Source organism: Curcuma longa, chromosome 1 (genome assembly GCF_044706935.1).
Source record: "Curcuma longa cultivar G26 ecotype Majalengka, Jawa Barat chromosome 1, ITB_CL_G26_1.1, whole genome shotgun sequence".
Classification (NCBI taxonomy): domain Eukaryota; kingdom Viridiplantae; phylum Streptophyta; class Magnoliopsida; order Zingiberales; family Zingiberaceae; genus Curcuma; species Curcuma longa.
In genome coordinates, this window is record NC_133861.1 from 27,980,138 (window position 1) to 28,003,495 (window position 23,358).

Consider the following 23,358-nt stretch of genomic DNA (forward strand, 5'->3'; position numbering starts at 1 on the left):
GTGTGACTCAATCAAACATGGTGCCGGTGTGCTTCTGTGCTGATTCAGGCCATACATCCACCTTCACCACTCTCCCCTGTTCTCCTCTGTTCCGAACCGAAAGGGAAGGAAACCCTAACCCTAGTTCTAACCTAGTTTAAGCATTGCTTTTCTTTTGTTGTTAGTGATTGAATCATTCAAAACCCCCCCATGATTTATGTTCTTCTACGTTGTGTTGAATAATATGTGCTTGCTGTTGGTTTCGGTTTGTGCTGAAGAATATATGTTCTTGTTGGTTGTTTTGGTTTGAAGGATATGTTTGGATTGTATTGCATGATATGATGATATGTTAAATGTTTGACAGCAAGTTTTGATGTGTTGAATTGGTAGGAATGAATCTCTCAGTCATATGTTTTTGTTGCATTGGAATGTTGAATGTGAGTTGGATGTTGGATGGTTGATTAGTAAAGAAACATGCTTAATGTTAACTTGTAGTGTTTGGAATTTTGTTAAAGTTGTAGTTATTGGAACCGGTTATGTGAATGGTTGTTGTGAGTCATGTGCACATGGATTGTGTTGATTGAGTAGTGTGAATACGTTGTTGTATGCATTATGATGTATGGAGTTGTGGTTGTGTTATTGTAACACTTGAATAAGAACAGGTTATTAGGTTGTACAATTGGAAGATTTATAAAATTTAGGTTGTATAATTTATTTAGGTTAAGTATGTATGTTGTATCATAATGTATGATGTATGAATTTATGATGTATGTTTGTACATGTTATAATAATTGAAACTCATGTTGTATGCTAACTTTTTAATGATAAATTAAATTGTGGAATAGTTGTTGTTTATTTATGTATAGATGTGGAGTACTTTGTAAATGTGTGAAATTTGTTGTATATTATTGTAAATAGGATTGTATATTAATAAACTACATTGTAGGATTTAATTATCAATAAATGGAATTTGTAGATAGGAATGAATAAAGTCAACCAATAAAAATCCTGCACTAAGTGTCTAGAATAACTCCCTATCATTGAATTCATAAGAGACAATCCGGACCTCTCTATATTACTTAAAGTGATAATTAGGGGTTTGGTAAATAAATAAATTTTTAATTTTGATGGGTGTGAGTGACAAAACAAATAAAACAAATGATGAAATAAAAATAAAAAATAAAATACACAAAACATAAGCCATCAATGTGTAATAGGTTTAGAGTTGTAAATAGTGTATTATTAATATTCTTTTGTGGATTATAAGATAGATAGGAATGAATAAGGTTGATCCATAAATAAAATCCCGTACCATGTTGTCTAAAATAACTCTCTGTCATTGAGTCCATGAGAGACGACCCGGACCTCTCTATATTAATTACTTAAAACGATAATTAGGAGTTTGGTAAAATAAATAAATAATTAATTTTGATAGGTGTGAGTAACAAAACAAATAAAATAAAAAAATTAAAATAAAACACCCAAAACACACTCTATCAAAATTTTAGCGCCGTTGCCTGGGATTCACATAAAGTTTGTATATTTTAGATTGTATATTGGTGTTGTTGTTATTTATTCATTTATTCTTTTATTTATGTGGGCATTTTCTTATTCATTTATTCATTTTTAATTATTTAATTATTTTGATTCTAACTACTTGGAGGATGTTGTTAATTTCAGTGGTACTATGACTTATTTATGGCTTTTCTATATTGGAGAGGTATACGAAAGTGTAGGGTTGAACAATTGAACTGAAAGCAACGTCCCAAGGATCACTTTCATCGGTGTTGAACAATTGAACTAGACACAGTCTGCAGAGTTGGAGTACCCAGGGCGATTAGGAATCAAGGTCTCCCGTTTGCAACAATCCATCTTCCTGATGAAAGGGGAGTAATCTATCTCATTTTATTTTTGTATATACTTGCTTTATTTTCTTTTATTTTATTTTTTCTGTTTAGTAGGATGTGTATAATTTTATTTTTCTGTTTGGTAGGATGTGTATAATTATTCATTATTGTTTGTTTTATCTGTTTGTATATATTACATTGCTTGGTTAGTTTAGGATGTGTACATTTGTTTATCATTCTTTCTTAGTTTAGGATGTATATAATATTTGTTATTCTTTCTTAATAAATACTTTAGTTTAGGATGTGTATAAATAATTATCATTCTTTATTAATAAATTTTCTCCTCTACATGACTCATATCATCTTAGGAATTGTGATAATTTAGTTATCTAAGTTTGTCAGTTTTAGAGGTTCATAGACATGAAAGAGTTCTTGAATTGCGTGAGGATACAACTTAGTGATGGATTTTATTTTGAATAGTTGAGATGATGACTTATTTATAGCTAGTGAGGACTGAGCCTTATTGATTTATTTGTTGTGTGGCACTTGTGATGAATGTTACTCTAGAACTTGCTCTGACTCTGTCAAGACCACATTACCATGAGGTTGCATGATTTATGAAGGTTATTCCTTTATTCTTTATTCATTCATTCTTTTCTATTAGCATAGGTTATCGAATAATCCTTCTACTAGGTGTCATTTTTTCCTTACCATCTTTTTCATTCTTTTCTATTGGATTTGGAAACTTTGAATGCTGAGATAACTGAGCGACTTGGATAAGTGGCTGAGAGACTTGGATGAGTGGTTGAGAGACTTGGATGAGTGGCTGAGTGACTAGACAACTGAGTGTGCAGAGTGGCCGAGAGAGCAATGGCCGAGATGAGGTGGCTGCCATGAGATGACCGAGAGACTAGACTGCTGAGTGTGCTGAGATGGCTGAGATGTTGAGGTGCTGAGACGAGGTGTCGAGATAAGACGACCGAGATGGCCGAGAGACTTGGATGAGTGGCTGAGAGACTTGGATGAGTGGCTGAATGACTTGGATGAGTGGCTAAGAGACTTGGATGAATGACTGAGTGACTTGGATGAATGGCTGAGAGACTTGGCTGAGTGACTTGGATGAGTGGCTGAGTGACTAGACTGTTGAGTGTGTAGAGTGGCCGAGAGAGCAATGGCCGAGATGAGGTGACTGAGATGAGATGGTCAAGAGACTAGACTGCTGAGTGTGCAGAGGTGCCGAGACGAGATGCAAGATGGCCAAGATGAGGTGCCGAGATGACATGGCCGAGGCTCGCCATATTGGTGCTGAGATGATGAACTGCTGAGATAGTTGAGATGCTGAGACGTGGTGCCGAGATAAGACGACCAAGATAGCGGAGAGACTTGGATGAGTGACTAAGAGACTTGGATGAGTGGCTGAATGACTTAGATGAATGAATGAGAAACTTGGATGAGAAAGAATGAGATGAGTGGCTAAGCTGAATGACTTGGATGATGACTGAGAATTTGGATGAGTGGCTGAACTTGGATGAGTGATTTGGATGAGCTGACTTGGATGAGTGGTTGAGCTGACTTGGATGAGTGACTTGGATGAGTGACTGGATGAGTTGGATGAGTGGTTGAGTGACTTGGATGAGTGGCTGAGTGACTAGACTGCTGAGTGTGTAGAGTGGCCGAGAGAGCAATGGCCGAGATGAGATGGTCGAGACGAGGTGGCTAAGATGAGATGACCGAGAGACTAGACTGCTGAGTGTGCAGAGTGGCCGAGAGGGCAATGGCCGAGATGAGATTGCTGAGAGACTTGGATGACTTGGATGAATGTTGAGAGACTTGGATGAGACCGAGATGAGAGACTTGGATGAGTGACTGACTGACTTGGATGAGTGGCTGAGAGACTTGGATGAATGACCGAGAGACTAGACTGTTGAGTGTGCAGAGTGGCCGAGAGGGTAATAGATGGCCGAGATAAGATGGCCGAGAGACTTGGATGAGTGGCTGAGAGACTTGGATGACTGATGGATGAATGATTGAGAGATTTGGATGAGTGGCTGAGCGACTTGGATAAGTGGCTGAGAGACTTAGTGGATGAGTGGCTGAGTGTCTTAGATGAGTGATTGAGTGACTTGGATAAGTGGCTGAGAGACTTGGATGACTTGGATGAATTACTGAGAGACTTGGATGAGGACAATGGCCGAGATGGATGAGGGCAATGGCTTGGATGAGATGGCTGAGAGACTTGGATGACTTGGATGAATGACTTTGATGAATGACTGAGAGACTTGGATGAGTGGCTGAGCAACTTGGATGAGTGATTGAGAGATTTGGATGAGTGGCTGAGTGACTAGAATGCTGAGTGTACAGAGTGGCAGAGCAATGGCCGAGAGACTAGACTGCTGAGTGTGCTGAGATGGCTGAGATGCTGAGACGAGGTGTCGAGATGTAACGACCGAGATGGCCGATAGACTTGGATGAGTGGCTGAGAGCTTTGCATGAGTGGCTGAATGACTTGGATGAGTGATTGAGAGACTTGGATGAATGACTGAGTGACTTGGATGAGTGGCTGAGAGATTTGGATGAATGACTGAATGACTTGGATGAGTGGCTGAGAGACTTGATTGAGTGATTTGGATGAGTGGCTGAGTGACTAGATTGCTGAGTGTGCATAGTGGCCGAGAGAGCAATGGCCGAGATGAGATGGCCAAGAGACTAGACTGCTGAGTGTGCAGAGTTGCCGAGACGAGATGCCAAGATGGCCAAGGGAAAGGAAAAGTCCAAGTGGGTAGTCTTGGCAAAAGAAAAGTCCAAGTGGGTAGTCTTGGCAAAGGAAAAGTCCAAGTGGGTAGTCTTGGCAAAAGAAAAGTCTAAGTGGGTAGTCTTGGCAAAAGAAAAGTCCAAGTGGGAAGTCTTGGCAAAGGAAAAGTCCAAGTGGGAAGTCTTGGCAAAAGAAAAGTCCAAGTGGGAAGTCTTGGCAAAAGAAAAGTCCAAGTGGGTAGTCTTGGCAAGGAGAAGTCCAAGGTTGGTCTTGGCAAAGACTTGACATGACGAAGCTGATGGAAGCATCTCAAGCTAGTGCGAGGATGATGGAGCATCCAGGGGAGGCACGAGGCTATAGGAGGTGTTTGAAGGCCGAGGTCAAGGTCAAGAGAAGCTGAAATGAGATTTTTCAGCTTTATCAGTCGACTGGCCCTGCCAGCAGTCGACTGCTCATAAATCAGACTTACACAGAAAAATCAATCGAGCCAGAGGAAGACAGGAGTCGACTGGGCAGTCGACTGGAGTATTGGAGTCGACTGATGCCAGTCGACTGGTCTTGGATCAGTCGACTGATATTTGAACGTTGGAGAAAGATGGCACGCATTTAATGCGCTTTAATGCAAGATTTTATTGTCGATTGAAACCATCAGTCGACTGGCCCTGCCAGCAGTCGACTGATGTTGCAGAATTATAAAAGAAGCCTGCTCGAGATCTGATCAAGAATTCAACCATTCTTTTATCTTTTTGCGCTTCTTTTGAGAACTTGTTGTTCTCTAATTCTTTGCTTTCTTCTCCTCCTCCAAAACATTATTTCATATCATTTTTTAGGAGAACGAAAAGGTTGTAAAGGTTTCTCCGCCTTCGAGGTTTTCGAAAAGGAGACGATTCATAGTGCAGCGGGTGTGTGCGTGCGTGTGGATCCTTGGATTAGTCACCTCTGAGGAGGTGGATACCAAGTAAACGAACCGGATTAGCGTTGATCTATTGTTTTCTCTATTATATTTTGCTTCCGCTAACACTCTTGTAGAGAAACAATCGAAAAAGATTCGAAAAATGCTATTCACCCCCTCTAGCGAACCAACCGATCCCAACATATTTATCTCTATCAAGATAAAATCTATTGTTATATTAAAAATATTAAAGTGATAATGATACTCAACTGTAATTTGTTAACAGGCTGATCTTATATAGGAAATCAAGGTCAGACATATCAATTTCATTTTTCAAATAAAAACTTTCACTTCATGAAGAAATTCTTTCCACTTGTATTCTTTAAATTCTTGAAGGATAGTTTTAATGGTAGAGACAAATGTAATAGTAATCAAAATGTCTTGAGATTTTCTTTGAAGAATTTGACAAAGAGTATATATTGTTCTCATAATTTTATACATTAAGTACAAAATAAATATAAATTCAAAGCTTACCATGTTTTTGTAAATTCCCCAAACTTTAACTTTAACTCTTTCATTTGGAGAATGGTTACTAAAAACTTCAAAAACTTTGCAAGTTACAACGTACACACCTATCAAGTTTTTTATTGAGTCATAGTGAGAATTCCAACGAGTAACTCCTATTCACTGCAAATTACCAATCTAATTGGTCTCACTTCAATAATCACATTCTCAAATTGCCAACATATGCTCGATTTCATTTCTTTGTGTAGTATGCAACTTAGCAATCCACTTAGTAGAAGAAGTGACAATATTGACAATATTATCTAAATAAGAAAAGAATTCTCAAATAATGCTGACATCCTTAGTTGTAGAAACCAATGTTAGTTGTAATCGATGGGCAAAATAGTAGGCACCTGAAGTCCATTCTATGTGTTACGAATATTGCTAGCACCATCATATCCTTGGCCTTAGATTTTCTTGACTCATCATAATGAACACGAAAAATTTGATATCTCTTTTTTCAGATTCAATGAGGTAGTATCACTAACACTTTTGATGGCAATAAATCTTGCTGTCAAAATCTCATGATGGTTTACAAACTTTAAGATAATGGTTGGTCATTTGCTCCCGTTTAGATATATCTCATGCTTCATCAACAAGAATACATAAGCATTTATCTTCAACTTCTTCATGAACCATTTGTCGTACTCTATTAGCTATAATATGTAAAATCTCTTTCTGAATTTCTAGAGCGATATATTGGACATTTTGAGAGCATTCTTAAGTACAACTTCATCAATTTTTGTACTCATTTTTGCAAAAGCCTTTACCAATTCAAGAAAATTCCCACGATTAGATAAAGATAGAAATTCATCGTTACCTCTAAAGGCAAAACCTTGAAGTGCTAGCTAGCGAACAGTGACAATTGAGGTCCTCAAACGTAAATGATTTTTCTCTTTTTCCTTTTTAGATTGAACATGCATCACATTATTAATATGTTGAAAGGGGTTCATCAAATTTTTAGCCCTTCTCTCACACATAGTATGAGGCGAAGAAGCTGTAGAACCAATATGAGCAAGAAATGCACATGTTTTTCCTTGGTTTATCCTTTTTCAATTATCAAATCCTTCATTAACCAGTGTCGAGATATTAGATGAATTAATTGTAGGATCATTAGAGCGCTAGAGGGGGTAAATAGCACGCTTCACTTTTTCACTTATTTTTAAAAATTTATTTTAGAAACCTTTTGAAACATAGCGAAAAATAAGAAAAATAAGAACACAAAATAATGACACATTTATTTTTACTTGGTTCATAACCTCTGGTTGCTACTCCAAGGCTCGCAGTCCTTGACTACTTGAGATAGGCAATTCGCTAATAGATTCTTTCTCATAACAAGAAAGAGTCTCATTTTTTACAAAAATGAGGAACAATAACATGTTTACCATTTCTAGAGAATGAATGAACAAAAGACGATTAAATAAAAACTATGCTACTAGTCACTGACTTTACTTGAGAACTTGAGCACAGTGTCTTGTTCGATGTTACTAGTGCAAGAAGCACTAAGTCTGACATTAAAATTTTGATGTTTGACAATACACCTAGGTCTGATCAGTTTGACTAATGGTTGATCCAAACATGACATAATGTTTGGATGTGAGTGAAGTCTAGTCAGGTTGGTTTGACCAGAAGACTAGTGAGTTAAATCTAGTCAAGTCAGTTTGACCAGAAGGCTAGCGAGAAGTCCTAGTCAGTTAGACCAGGCAAGAAGAAGTCCTAGTTGAGGCTAGGCAGGGAAAGTCCTAGTTGAGGCTAGGTAGAGAAAGTTCTAGTTGGAGGCTAGGCAGTGGAAGTCTTGGTTTGGAAGATCAGGCATCAGGCAGAAGTCTTAGCAGGATCAAGTGCACCAGGTGCAAGTCCAGCAGAAATCTAGGCAGATCAGGTGGACCAAATGCATAGTGAAAGTCTAGGCAGTCAGGTGGACCAGTAGGCCTAGCAGCAAATCCTGGGAGTTGAGTATCAAGACTAAGCTGGAAGTTCAACAAATTCGGAGGCAATCAGGTAAATTCTCTCGAGTGGAGTGGGTAAGGGTGTGTTTCTAGTGTGGGAACAATAGGCGTCAGTCTAACCCAGGATTTCATTGAAAATCCGAAGTTAGACCTACAGGGTAAAACTTAGGTTGCTTGCGTGTTCGTATGCTTGTCTGTGGGGCACGGCCTAGATGGTCTGTGCACCTCTATTCTGCTTCTAGGCGCCCCTATCGAGAAGACTCAACCCAGATAAGATCGAGGAGATCAAATCGGATCAGTTCTTATCCAGACGCCCGAATAAGACTTCCAAGTGCCCGGAAGGGGCTATATAATGTAAGGATCTATATGGCCAAAAAACTATTTTTAACCGTAAAAATGCAGCGAAAAAGGGATCCCTCCAGAAGATCCATGCAAAAAACCATACTCGTTTTAATGATCTATCTACTGTGATCGAGGTTACCTTCGATGCGAGCCCTTTGCAATCTCGACAGTAACTTTTACTTTCAAAAAATTAGCGGATCTCAGCGCGATCAGTGTGTTCGTGCCTCCATGGTATCCACACGAACACCGAGATGGAGAGGAACCAATTGCGGTGCTAGCCACAAAAATGGTTCGGCCAAGGTCGTAGAAGAGAAAGGGAAGAGGATCACTGCAAGAAGCTCTCGGTAGCCCCACGAAAAAGAAGGGAAGAAGAGCTAATTAATCCCCTCATTAATCTCATTAATGATTCCCTTCGAATTGCCTAATTAATCCCATCATTAATCCCATTAATGATGGCTTTTGGTATTATATGATGGCTTTAAACCTTATCCGAAATGGCTTTAAACCTTATCCGAATTGACTTGAGTGACTTGAGTCCAACTCAAGTCTAACTCAATCCTACTTGACTTGAGTCCAACTCGAGTCTAATTTGAGTCTTATTCAATCCGAATTGACTTGATTGGCACTAAGGGTTGATACTAACATATAAGGAGGCTGAACATGCACAACAGAGATACAACTTCCATATGCTATCCTTTCCATCTAGTGGTGTTGCTGAACGTGAACGGGCTAGGCTAGTGCAACCGAAGAAGTATCAGGAGGAGTGTGCGACGCTCAGGACTTTCGAATTAGCCATTACATGAAGTTTTGGTTTATTCTTTCCTTGTCCTACTTTGTATTTCATGATTATTCCTTTGGACTATAAGATGGGTTTATCCACCTTCAAACAAGGTTCAGAAAGGAGATCGCTAGTGGATGGGCGCCTCCCGTACATAGGCCTTGGATGTACTAATCCTGAAGGATTATAAACCAAGTAAATCCGCGTATCCCTGCATAGTTTTATAATATCTACTGCTAAATTTTCTCTAATAGAATGAATGAATGAAAAATGAAGGACGCGCTATTCACTCCCCCTCTAGCGTGCCCTACTGATCCTACATTTCTATTGAGTTTCGGTATTTTAAAGTTTTATGTTTCTCTAAACATGTAGCGGAAGATAATCAATCATTTATTACTATTTACATAAAAAAATTCACACGAGGATACACACGCATGCAAATATAATTATAGATAACAAACATAAATAATTTATACCTTTTGGATGACGGAAAGCGAAAATGATATCAACTAGCAATCTTGAGAAAGGTTGCCTCTACTCATATCTACGCTGAGATTTCCTCGAGATGACTTCTCTAAGTCATGTGTCATGTCTCCATTTCGATATTAGTTGAGGGAGGGAGACAAACAATCCAAGAGAGGACCTATGGTGCGATTTAGTATCTGGGGGCTCAAAGCGATCCAATGATACGAATTGGATTGAACAGAGGTGATGACACCACCGTTCGAAGGTCGGACGATTCACTGCCAACAAGGGACAACAAACCAAATGGCATGGTAGTTCTGACAGCAACAATTTCCCATCGAAAAATGGCCAAAGCAAAAGGAAGAAAGGATACCTCCTAGTGGAGAGACAGCTGTTGTTTCTCCTTTTGTTCCTTACTTCCACCACCAATTGTAGCTTATTTTGGCTCAGGGATGGGCTGATCTTGGGAGGTTACAAACCTATGGAAAGAACCTTGGCTAGAGTTGAGCTTGGAGAAGGCTCATTTATCTGGCGGTAATAAATCCAAGTGGAGATGTGGGTGGTAGCAACAAGAGAGGTGGGCGGCTAAAAGAGAAGAGAGGGGGTTGATTTGAAAATCTAACCTTTAGGTTTTTAATCCACTAAATAACTCTTCTTTAGAGATAAATTTATAGATCTCTAATGGGTTCGGTTCGCTAATAAAAAATCCACATCCGTTAACTCAAACTCCAAATTGATAGCCTTAAGTTTGGTTCAAGACCAAACCGAGTTGGTTCAAAACCAAATCACATTTAATGAAAACTAAACCAATCCATCCATTCTTCTATTCGGGCAAAATATATTCCAGATTTGCCTTTCGTTTGGTCCAACCAGACTCAATTTCTCTCAATTTGATAATCTAATTTTCAAACTCATTTTATGTCTCCTGGAGAAATTCATAGTGTGTGTGAATTTATAGGTTCCTGGTTTATGTTGATCGCCCATAATCAATCATTAATTATAGATCAATCATGAGTGACACCTAGTAGTAATATAACCTCCAATTAATCAAAAAATCACAGTTAATTCCAGATACATTTCTGAATTCTTCAGCAACTATAGTTGTTCGTCCATCTATTCCTTACTCTCATTTTATACTTACTGAATTCATGACATAGTCAATGTATCAACATTCACTAGGCTGACTACGTCACACTTAGCCCAAGTAGTAATTCCTTGTCTTGAGATTTTAAGTTACCTAAAACATCTGTCCAAGAGGACTATCCTCTTAATGTATTTCTGCTTTGGACAAAGGCTTGCAAGTAACAATTCTGACAAGTGACCATAGGATTTACGTCTCCTAATAAAAGGAGTGATGAATCCTTTGTTGGCTACTTAATCACCTTCAGACACTTTGACTTATTCCCAATCATCTCGGGTCCACACCTCCATAGAGACGCTTGCTTAAGATGTCGAAGTATAAGTCTCCATAATAAAGATGACTTGAATACCTCAAGTCGAAGGAAACTTGCACTTGAGTTGCAATGAAATCTTCAAGGACAAGTATAAGATCAAATGAAGTCTCATGACATGTCACTTCAGATGAACTAGTTGTAGGACCGGTGGATGTGCTAGAGGGGGTAAATAGTATGTTCTTTCATTTGTTTGACTTTACAAAAACTAGCAGTAGAATTAGTAATAACAAGCACAGGGGACTCACAAATTTACTTGGTTCCTAACTCTCTAAGGTTAGTACGTTCAAGGTCTATACACGGGAAGACGCTCATCCATTAATGGTATCCTTTTCAAACTTTTGTCTAGAGGTGGAGAAACTTGTCTTACAGTCCAATAATAGAAATATGAAACACAAGAATGTAAGACTTAAATAAAAATAAGAACAACATCCGTTTGAACATTCTAAAAGCCCTTAGCATAATACATTCCTCCTGGAACTTACTCGGTGGCACGAGCCTGGTTCCGTTCATGTTCAGTAGCATCGTAGGATGAAGAATAAGGAGTAGTGAAGTTGTTCCTTGTGGTTCATGTTGAGACCCTTATATAGACTCTTTTGGGCGCTTAGATTCTTATCAGGGCATCTAGATTCGTTCCGATCCGATCTCTTCGGTCTTTATTGGGGCTGATTCTTTTTGATCCAGATGCTTGGACCATCCAGGGTGCCTAGAACTTCTGGGCGCCTAGAGTAACATCCAGGCGCCCAGATTCAGTCAACTCGAGTTTGACCTAAGTTGACCCCAATCATGGTTCGGCTGCTTCAGTTTGTTCCTCTTATGCTTCTTCTCCGTCTTACTTCCAACTCCAAGTTCCCACAAGATTAGCATACAAATAAACAAGCAACCTAAGCCTACCTATAGTCCATATGACCTACTAGGCTTGCCTAAGTCTTATTCTGTATGTCTAACCTACTAGACTTACCTGTGCCTAATTTTCAATTAGGACTAATCACTGTTAGTGCGGGGAGCACCAGATGATCGAACATTAATTTTGATGATGGTACGAGGTTCAAGTTAAGTGTGTGGTTGGACTAACAAAGTTGATCTAGTGTGCAGGGAGTATAGGAAAAGTTCTAGTTGAAGCTAGTGATGTGCGTAGGGTATACATATGTTTCTTATGCTTTAATCGTATATCTTTCTGTACTTCACGCTATTTTTTTACGTTCATTGCATCCTTTATCTGTGCATTAGGCATGATTTTCTCCATATCCTAGTTTGGAGGTCTACTCATGTGTTTATGTATTTGTAGGACGGAAATGGATCGAAAAAGGTGAAACGGAGAAGCAATTGAAGACAAAGCAAGACAAGGTCGTGCCCCCTAGGCACGACCGTGTCTCATTCCTCCAGGGACCATGCTCTTAGGGCATGGCCGTGCTTCTTCACAGGCAGAACCAACCCCTGGTCGTGCCCACTAGGCACGATCGTGTTTTCCAATAGAGCACCAACTGCCAGGGGTCGTGCCAAACAGGCACGGCCGTGCCTTCGCTCCAGCATCCAGCAAGTGCATGGTCGTGCCTCACAGGCACGGCTATGCCATTTTTCCAAAGCCGCAGTTGCCTCGGGCCGTGCCCCACAGGAACGGCCGTGCCATATTCCTCGAGTAGCGACTAGCCACGGCCGTGCCCCCTAGGCACGACCATCTCTATTCTCTAGAGGAGCGGCAGCACACGATCGTGCCTCCCAGACACGGTCGTGTGACAAGGGCATGTCTGTCGTGTGAATAGGGCAGTTAGAGGAGGACATATAAATAGTCTCCTTAAAACCCTTAAGAAAAGGGGGAGACATTGGGAGAGACCCTAGGAGTGATTTAGAGCCACCGACGCCATCTTCCAGAGCAGGAATCGACGATCCATCCATTCGTCCGGGATTACTCCATCACCTCCGTCCACCGTCAACGAGGAGAACGCAAAACGGAGAAGAAGACCTTCATTGATAAGTTTTACTTCCTTTCTTAGATTTAGAATGTATTATTTCACATCTTCTTCGAGTTATAATCTCTCTGTTGTGGAGTAGTTCTCTAGGTTCTAGGATGTAGAAGGAATCGGGTGTTATGGATGATTGTATATATGGATTTATTGTTTACCATGTTCAATAATATATATGTGGATATTGCTTTATGGATTTATGCCTTGTGTGTGTTTGATGATATATCTATGAATGGTATTGAGTCCATAAGGATAAGAATGAATTGTGGTTCTAACAATTCTTAGGATCGTATGACCGGGGTGCCTTGTGACAGAAGGTTAACCTTTAACTGGACCTTCCGAGGAAATCTTTAGACTATAATAAATCTTTATGAGGGATAACTAATGATTATTGATTGTTAGGGAGAGACCCTTAAATGAATATCCTGTGACAGAGGGTAGGACACTAGTAGTATGCTGGGGTGCCCGGGTGAAAGCGGGAGAGCCATAACCAGGCTATCTGGGGTTATCTCAAACTGACAATCATAACGCTAGAACACCATTGATTTTATTTCGAGGAAACCTGATGAGGTCTAATTAGATATATTGGTTAAAATCCCTGCAAATGTGTATATATTGAGGAATAATAAAGGATCCATAGTCAATCAACATAATCTCGAGGAATCTGAAGTCCTAGGATCGTTTCCACAAATCTGTCATAGTTGATTTCTCCCTGTTTGAGGTTTTAAGAGCTCGACTACACTCTCTCTTCCCCACACCAACTCAACATAAGTGATCTCTCCACTCTTATTGTACTAGTTTAGTGATCAATTCCATGGTCCCTGTGGATTCGATATCTTTTATTACTTAACGACATTCCGTATACTTGCGGAACGCCCATCAGCAAGGCAAAAAAAAGTCCTAGTTGTAGGCTAGGCAAAGGCAAATCCTGGTCTGGAGGATCAAGCAGAAGGCATAGCTGGTTAAGTGCACCAGGTGAAGTCCAAGCAGTGTCAGGAGGACTGGGATACATGGTGAAATCCAAGCAGATCAAGAGGACCAAAGCTTGGTAGAAGTCTTGGTGGTTAGGAGGACCAGAGCCTAGCAGTAAATTCTTAGGGGCTAAGGACCACAGCTAAGAAAGAAGTCTAACAAGTCTGGAGGACTTGTTGGCAACTCATGTAAATTCTTCCGAGAGGAGTGAGTCAGGACCCGTTCCCGGAGTGAACCTGTAGGTGTCGGTCTAACCCAAGGTTTCACTGAAAACTTGGAGTTAAGACTATTTAACAGTTCAGAGAACCGTTTACCAATTTGTTACTTTATATTTTGGGACTAACTTGTAATGTAGATTGGAGAGGCTGAGATTTTGACTTCGGGTGACTTTATCCGGAATTCAGTCGATTGGACGGTCCAAGCGATCGGATTGTGGAATCCAGGTGACTCAGGTTCGGATAATAACTATGGAAGTCGAAGTCTATCCAGATCCTCCACGTCAGCACAGAGTCGACTAGAAGGGAGAGTCCAGTCGATCGGAAGCGTCGAGTCAGCTGCGAAGATAGTGGATCGATAGTCTATGTGAAGTCGCTTGGAATGGGAATCTATGCGACCAGAAGACCTTATAAAAGCATTTCAAACAGAGGCTTCATTAAGTCATTCCAAGACAATGCAAGTCGAGCCGACGGTACCCTGAGAAAGAAGTAGCATCCGACCAGCCATCGTAACGCTAGAGTCGCGCCGAAAAGAGATTAATCTTCAACTCCGGGATTGGCAACGCTTTACATTTTTGCACTATTGTAATTTACGATAAAAGTTTTATCGTATCGGATTTGTGTAAATGTTACAACTCCTTTTCGTAAGGAAATAAATTTTTTAGTGGATTGCTTATACGTAAATGATAAAAGATTATGAGCCTTGGAGTAGCAGCCTTTGACTATGAACTAAGTAAAAACAAAGCTTGTCCTTGTCTGCTTGGTTTTCATTTTTCTTATTTCTGCAGCATATTACTTGGTTTACGAACGAGCATGATTAAATTTATGAGGTTTCAAAATTAGGGAAATCTTCTAAAAGGTAGCGTTATTCACCCCCCTCTAGCGCTTATTCGATCCTATAATTGGTATCAGAGCGGGGTTCTCGAATCTAGTGCAACCACTGATTGATAAGGTTTTTCAAAATTGATTTCAGATTTTTTAAAATTTTTTAAATTTATTTTATCTCTTTATCCCACACTACTAATCCAAGACCAAGTCTTGGAACTTTGTTTTTGCTTGTCTTTCTATGTGTTAGGTTAATGGCTGATGTGCGTAGGGTATACATATGTTTCTTATGTTTTAATTGCACATGTTTTTGTATTTCACGATATTTCCTACGTTCATTGCATCCTTTATCTGTGCATTAGGCATGATTTTCTCCTTTTCCTAGTTTGGAGATCTGCTCATATTTTTATGTATTTGCAGGACAAAAATGGAGCGAAAAGGCTAAACAGAGAAGCGATTGAAGACAAGGCTAGATAGGGTCGTGCCTCCCAGGCACGGCCATGTCTTACTCCTACAGGGACCGTGCCCTAAAGGGCACGACCGTGCCCTAAAGGGCACGACCGTGCTTCACCAGATGCAGAACCAGCCCTTGGCCATGCCCACTAGGCACGACCGTCTCTTCACAATAGAGGAGCAGCAGCCAGGGGCCATGCCAGACAGGCACGACTGTGCCTTCGTTTCAGCCCACAGCCAGCGCATGGCCGTGCCTTACAGGCACGGTCGTGCCACCATTCCAGAGCAACGTTTGCCTTAGCCCGTGCCCCACAGACACAACCGTGCCATATCTCCAGAGCTTTGTCTGCCCCTGGCTGTGCCACCTTTCTAGAGCTTCACCATTCCAGGGCCGTGCCCTAGGCACAGCCGTGCCCTAGGCACAGCCGTGCCCTAGGCACAGCCGTGCCTATTCCACAGACAAGCGGCAGCACACGGCCGTGTCTCCCAGACATGGCTGTGTGACAGGGGCGTGCCTGTCCATATGAGTGTCTTCAAATAAATCTACGTCCACTTGTGATGAAATGAGATACGAGGCTAAGTCATTGAATAGTGCATCCTGGCCTAGAGAACCCACCACCACTGCACTTTCTAGTTATGTTCATGAATCGCCATCAGCAAGCTGGAATTGTGAAGATTCAACCCATGGTGACAGCCCAGATGATGGAAAGTTAGATGATGCAAGTCCTAGTTCCAATAATTTATCAGACCTCTCTGGTGATTATCAGCTTTATTGTAGCAATCTGCATCATGCTCAGGAGTTCCAAGTGCTCATTTGTTCAACCCATATTTAGTACCGCTCTACCACTATTCCCCTTCCCCATATCAAGAGCATTCCTGGAATGTGCAAAACATGTATGCACATGTTGGTGCAAATAGCCTTGTCCACATGCCACCACTTCCCCCAAGTTATTATTTATCCCGCCATTAATTTCTAATGATTATGGCGTCAAAGATATCACAAAAACAAGGGGAACTGGTACATACCTTCCAAACATTGTGAGTTTGCACTTCACTGTTGTTTTGGTTCTAGTTGAGCATCATTTTGATTCCTTGTTTTGTGGTAAGGTTGCATATGAGTTAATCTCCATTTACTTATTCTATGTTTTCCTATGTTTATTTTGGTGTCCTAACATAATTTGAACAAATTTTAAGCTTCCCATTTGTGATGCTTATACATGAGAGTTCATCATACTGTTAATCTAAATTATGAGATTTTGGGAGCAGTAACTTCTATGGATTTGATTAATCTAACCTAAGGTTCTTGGTACCATTGCTTAATTTTGTTTGGTGACTTTGATTTTGTAGAATTCTCGTTCATACAGAGAGAGACATGTGTCAGGAAGAGGAAGGAATCAAGTGCAAGCAAATCATCTTCCTAGATACTGGAGGAATGGCCATGGGGACTCACCATATTATGAGGGGTCATCAGACGAAAGGAATCATGTTCCACCTCCACCGCCTATACCTCCTAGTTTTTTTGGAAATGGTCATGGAGATCCAATTTCGACGGATTGCCCTCAGTCTCCTGGCTCTGCTTTTATGGTGGTGTCTCCTGCAAATGGTTATCCATACGCTCCTGAAGGCAAACTTGAATTTGGTAATTTTGGTCCTGTTACGACAGGAAGTTTGTCTTCAGGAAGGGGTGGCAATTTTGAGTCAGCCAATGCTGTTAGTAGGGGCTCTGGATCATCTATACCGGCATTAACAGTCGAAAGTCCTCATAGAAGTTTGAACAATGAAAGGTAAGTCATATCTTGAAATTTCAATTGTTAAATGCAGCATGATTTGCTAATTGCTTCTGAATAGTTTCGTTCGCATAGTGTTTCACAAAGACTTTTCAGTTTTTTTAATATAAGATTTTCTCTTTGTGATCAACATCTCCAACTTTGCCTTTTGATGAATTTAGATTTATGGTCTATTGAATTACTTCTGGTCAAGCATGGTAGCCTTACAAAACTTAAATTAGGCTAAACATAGTCAACAAACTCTCTTCTTTTGTTTATAGAAAACTTTAGAATGTTCCTCTTTCCCTTGATATGGCCCTTTAAGATCCTTTGATGGAGGTGATAAATTCCTGCAAATGATGCATGAGTTATCATCGTCGGATGATTTTGGTCAGCTTGAGAACCCAAAAGGTTCTTTTCTTTTGTCACACGAAAGTGGTTATGAACTCTTAAAGGTTTCAATGACAAACTCAATACCAATTACGATTTGCGATACTGCACACAATGGATTTGATTTAATATTCATGAAATAAAAATCACAGAAGCAGCAAATAATAAACATCAAGTGGAAAACACCTTCAGATACAGGAATGGAGGAATTGACACATGGAGCTTAGCATCCTTTTCTAATCCTGAAAACACAATAGTTAGAGCTCAAAACTATGTATCAATCAGGGGCAAAATCATTCAATCTGTGCAAAAACTCTCTCAACTTCCTTTATACTTCAATCTAAAAAGGGCATACTTTTGCATGCCATTGCTCGACAATACTGAAGATAAATAATCTGTGATGAAAAAGTTGACGCTATAAATATGTTGTCATAAGCCATAACTTGGAAATATTTTTGTTGATCATGGGTGTCTCATTAAGCAGCAGTGACCATAAAAAGTTGGAAATGGATGAAATGTGCAGGCTGACTCAACCCTATCAGCTGAAGGATGACGGCGACTTCCCTCCTTTGGCAGGATGAATGCTGAAAGCTGAAGCATTCAGGAAGACAAGGGAAATGAATGCTGAAGCATTCAGGAAGAGAATTACTACACTGTGTACATTCTAACAGTCTTTCTTTGAGATGTTTATATGTCACCATTCTATTATGGTAGATTTTAATCTTGTCAGAAAATTTTTAATCCCATTTTCCATTTTTTTTTATGTATCTGCCTGATGTTTTAGTGACATTAGTTTGTTGATGATGCAGTTTAGCTGAAGAGAAAAAAAGATTTGAGTTGTAGAAAAATTATTGCTCAAGTTTTAATAAATCAATCAATAAATAGATGTTCTCTTTTTTCAGGTTTATTAGAGATATGTGTTGTTGATCTCACATTCGGAAGTTAACAAGTTGAGTGATATATTTTTAAAAATTTATTTATCACGTCATATATTTATGAAATATTTTAATTAATATGAAAGTTTTTTTTTTTTCAAATCTAATGTCTTAAAACATGCAAGTCCTAATAATTAGTAAGAATGTTATATGAATTAAACCTTTTTAAAAAATATTTAAAAATTGCACGATAGAAGAAGCACTGCAAATTTCCCCAAATCAAATCCATAGATCGGTTCTTGTCTTCTTCCTTCCTCTCCTATTTCCCCAAATCAAATCCATAGAATTAACTTAAAATATTTTTAGAATTATTATTTACTTATCAAAATACTTGTTTCCACTTATTGAAATAATAATTTAAAAATAAAAACTAATTAATTACTCCTAGATAAATTTAAATTTTGAAGGACATTTTTAGAAGTTATTAAATATTACTTGTGGAAACAATGAACACTTTTTATTTTATAATTTATTTTTATAAAATATAAAATTAATTTTTAGGAGAAAAAACCAGAAAAAGTTAATTTTTATTTTTAGAACGGAAATTGAATGATCTGATTCGTGCGCCAGTGGTCGTCGTCGACATCAACAATGGAGAATCGACTGAGCTTTAAATACCCAGCAATGGCGGTGCTCATCTTGACTACGTTGTTGTCTTCTTTCATCGATCACATCGTCAAGCAAGCGGCGCTCACAAGGCCTACCCTGGCGCCGTCCTTCCACTTCCAGCTTGCCGTTGGGGGAATGCTGTGCTGCATCACCATATGCCTTGCCGCCTCCCATTTAGCGTGATATAGATTGTAGATCGCATCGGAGAGTGCTCTAGTGAAAGAGTAAATTTGGAATTGGAAGCTCCTCGATGGACCCTGAGCTCGGATGCAGTGACAAATCCCTAAAGGTTTGATTTTGATATCCATTCGACCAGGTTTTTCTAGGGTTGCGTTCTTTGATTCTGTGGGTTTTCCTTCAATAGTTCTCTGTTTGTTAATCATCCGCAGAAAAGTTCATGGAAGACAACGATGCTCTTGGCGTACCAAAGTCTCGGTGTGGTATATGGAGACCTGAGCATCTCGCCTTTGTATGTTTACAAGAGCACGTTTGCGGATGATATAACACATTCTGAAACCAATGAGGAGATCTTTGGTGTGCTATCCTTTGTTTTCTGGACCCTTACTCTTGTGCCGCTTCTCAAGTATGTGTTCATTGTTCTTAGAGCTCATGACAACGGGCAAGGTGACCTTAGCAGTAGCACACAACGACGTTTGGATCATTTCATCTTTGAATTTTGATCAGTTTTCCTTGTGTTGATACAGGTGGTACTTTTGCCCTTTATTCTCTGATATGTAGAAATGTTAATGTGAGTCTTCTTCCGAACAAGCAAGCCTCAGATGAAGAGGTGTCGACCTACAAATGTGAATCCCACCAAGCTCACGGTTGTAATTGGAGGATCAAAATCTGGATTGAGAAACACAAGAATTTGCATATTGTTCTTCTGATAGTGGCTTTGCTTGGCACTTGTATGGTCATTGGAGATGGAGTGCTAAGTCCTGCTATTTCAGGTGGGTTTACCTTCTGATGATGAAATTGTGAATTGATCTGCATAGATCCTATCGTCTTTGTTATTTCTTTTACAAAATCCGATTCATTTATCCTGTTCGTGTGCAGTTTTTTCTGCAGTATCAGGGCTTGAGTTCTCTTTGTCGAAGGTCCCAACACGAATGTAAGGTCACAATTTCGTTAGAAGTTTTGGATTTTGCTTGATTAGTTACTTTCCAAAAAGGAAAATAATGCCATATAGGTTTTAATCAACCCGACATGGACGAATCTTTTGGAGAGTTTGCATTAATTTGTTTCTGATATTAATATAATATACAGGAAACTGATGGTTTTAAACCATGATTTTATTGTCCTAATTTTCTACTTGAAAACTACAGATCACAAGCTACTTTTCACTATCTTGTTTTAGATTCTGATTTCTGCTATATATTTGGCCTTGTTGCGGCGATTCTAGTCAGTTGACATGCAAAAAAATCAGCATATGATTGTTTTGTTTTTATCATCATTTTTCCATGATATTTAGATAAGGAATTCAATTCAATAAGTGCTGAGAACACGTTATATGTTCTGGATTTGTTATATTACATGAGTTCAAACGATTGTATTTTTGTACTGAAGCAAAATGGAAGTAGAACCATGTTTAGAGAAGGCAATCATATAAGATACTGCATCATATATTGGTCATCCCTTTTTGTTCACTTCATAGTATTTTTTTTCTGAAAAACATTGTTATATTCAGATAATGTACAGGTACTTCTATCCCCAATTTCACTTCTTTTTTTTTTTGCAGATGTTGTGGTCCCTATTACCTGCTTCTTGATAGTTTGTTTGTTTGCCCTTCAACACTATGGCACTCATCGGGTTGGTTTCTTATTTGCACCAATTATTGCGACATGGCTTCTCTGTATCAGTACACTCGGTGTATACAACATCGTCAAGTGGAATCCACTTATATACCAAAAATTGTCTCCATCTTACATGTTCAAATTCTTGAAGAAGACGAGAAAAGGTGGTTGGATGTCTTTAGGAGGAATCCTATTATGCATGACAGGTAATAAGCTGTTGATTATTTCTGTTACAGCTGTTATATTTTCATGATTAGTTCGTAACAGAGCTATAAGTCAGATGGGTGAAAAATATAGTTGTTAGCTTAACGATAGGCATGTTGGATAATGCTTCAAGTGTCCTATGTTCATTATGATTCTTTATTTTGATTTTGGTTTGATGATTTATATCAGTTTGTTCATGCCATATCAGGGTCAGAGGCCATGTTTGCAGATTTAGGTCACTTCTCGTTTAGAGCAATTCAGGTACTTTTGTCACTTGTGTTCCAGTTGTCAGTATCATCATCAATCTTTCATTGTTGTTCCTGGTAAATGCAGATTGCCTTCACTTCATGTGTTTATCCAGCTTTAGTTTTGACATACATGGGACAAGCGGCTTACTTATCGAAACATCACTCAATGAACAACAATTACCAAATTGGCTTCTACGTCTATGTTCCAGGTAATGCATTTTCTTCTTCTTCCTCAATGAGGATTGCTTAACACAGTTTCCAAGGCTCAAACATCTTCATATAGTTTTGTGGAATATTGATGAGTGAAACTTCTTTCTTCCATGTAGAGAGTGTGAGATGGCCGATGTTTGTGATAGCGATACTTGCTTCTGTTGTTGGGAGTCAAGCAATCATCAGCGGAACATTCTCCATCATAAGCCAAAGTCAATCTCTTGGTTGCTTTCCGAGGGTTAAGGTAGTCCACACCTCTAATAGGATTCATGGCCAGATCTATATTCCAGAGGTCAATTGGGTGCTCATGATACTCTGTGTGGTGGCTGCGATAGGCTTCCGTGACACAAAGCATCTGGGCAATGCATCAGGTACAGATTGAGCAAACCAACCCTATAATTTTGCGTGCTATTTAACAGTGTTTTGCGGTTGCTGTGTATCACATTGCCACTATTTATCTGTGAAAACTTATCATTTATCATGTCATTTGATCGCTAAAATGGTACAATATCTTGACTCATACTAGTTTTCCAGCTTCTTCTATATCATTATTGTCGATTATCATAGGTTGTATAAGAGAATCTTGTTTTTGATTTCGTAGGTGCAAAATAACATGTTCTTGCTTTATGATGCAGGTTTAGCAGTAATTACAGTTATGTTGGTTACCACCTGCCTCACTTCCTTGGTCATGATCTTATGTTGGCACACCTCCCTTTTCTGTTCCCTTGCATTTTTTCTCATCTTCGGATCAATAGAAGCCTTATACTTCTCGTCTTCGCTTATGAAGTTTCTTGATGGTGCTTGGCTGCCCATCCTTCTCGCATTCTTCCTGATGGCCGTCATGTTTGTGTGGCATCATTTTACGATCAAGAAGTATGAGTTTGATCTTCAAAACAAGCTTTCCATCGATTGGCTTCTCGCCCTTCGCGACTCTCTTGGCATTTCACGTGTTCCTGGTGTAGGCCTTGTCTACACTAACATTGCTATTGGCGTGCCAGCAAATTTTTCTCACTTTGTCACTAATCTCCCTGCATTCCACCAGATACTAGTCTTTGTTTGTGTAAAGTATGTTCCTGTTCCCTTTGTTCCTCCATCTGAAAGATACCTTGTAGGCCGTGTTGGACCTCGAGAGTTCCGATCTTATCGGTGCATTGTACGGTATGGTTACCGTGATATACACCAAGATGTCAATTCCTTTGAGTCAGAGTTGATCCTTAGTCTTGCCGATTTCATACGATCTGAAGCTTCACTCCCTGGAAATCCATCTAACGAGACTAATTGTGGATTCACTATCATTGGAAGCTCGTCGTGCAAGTGGGCAACCGAAGAGAACTCAACGGATGCAAGCACGATGGTAAAGTTTGAGGGCGAAAGGAACTCTAATGGCACAAATCTCAGGAGTATTACAGCAAAGAAAGTAAGGTTCCTTCTACCAGAGAATGAGGATGCAAGAGATGGCATTGTAGCCGATGAGCTCCAAGAACTACTTTTGGCACATGAATCTGGTATCGCATCCATAATGGGGCATTCACACATTCAAGCAAAGGCTGGATCCTCATTGATAAAGAAGGCGGCGATCATCCTCTACAATTTTCTCCGGCAGAATTGTCGCAGACCCAATGTGGCTCTTAGACTGCCTCCAGAATCACTCCTTGAAGTAGGAATGGTTTATCTATTGTAAATTGAAGTATGTTCAACCAAGAACAGTGTACTACTGAGAAGATGAGGTAAAGATGAGTACTTGATCTGAAAGTT

The 23,358-nt window shown here is 39.6% G+C and overlaps 1 protein-coding gene and 1 pseudogene across 1 annotated transcript; both read left to right on the forward strand.

Annotated features, from left to right (window-relative positions):
* The first annotated feature begins 16,011 nt into the window (after positions 1 to 16,011).
* LOC141827395 (uncharacterized) lies at positions 16,012 to 18,429 on the forward strand. The gene is made up of 4 exons (XM_074714626.1): positions 16,012 to 16,254; positions 16,367 to 16,486; positions 16,796 to 17,232; positions 18,089 to 18,429. The coding sequence occupies exons 1-4, from the start codon at positions 16,012 to 16,014 to the stop codon at positions 18,183 to 18,185; spliced, it is 897 nt and encodes a 298-aa protein (XP_074570727.1). The 3' UTR covers positions 18,186 to 18,429.
* A 969-nt stretch (positions 18,430 to 19,398) lies between these two features.
* LOC141821877 (putative potassium transporter 9) lies at positions 19,399 to 23,325 on the forward strand (annotated as a pseudogene).
* Positions 23,326 to 23,358: the final 33 nt, after the last annotated feature.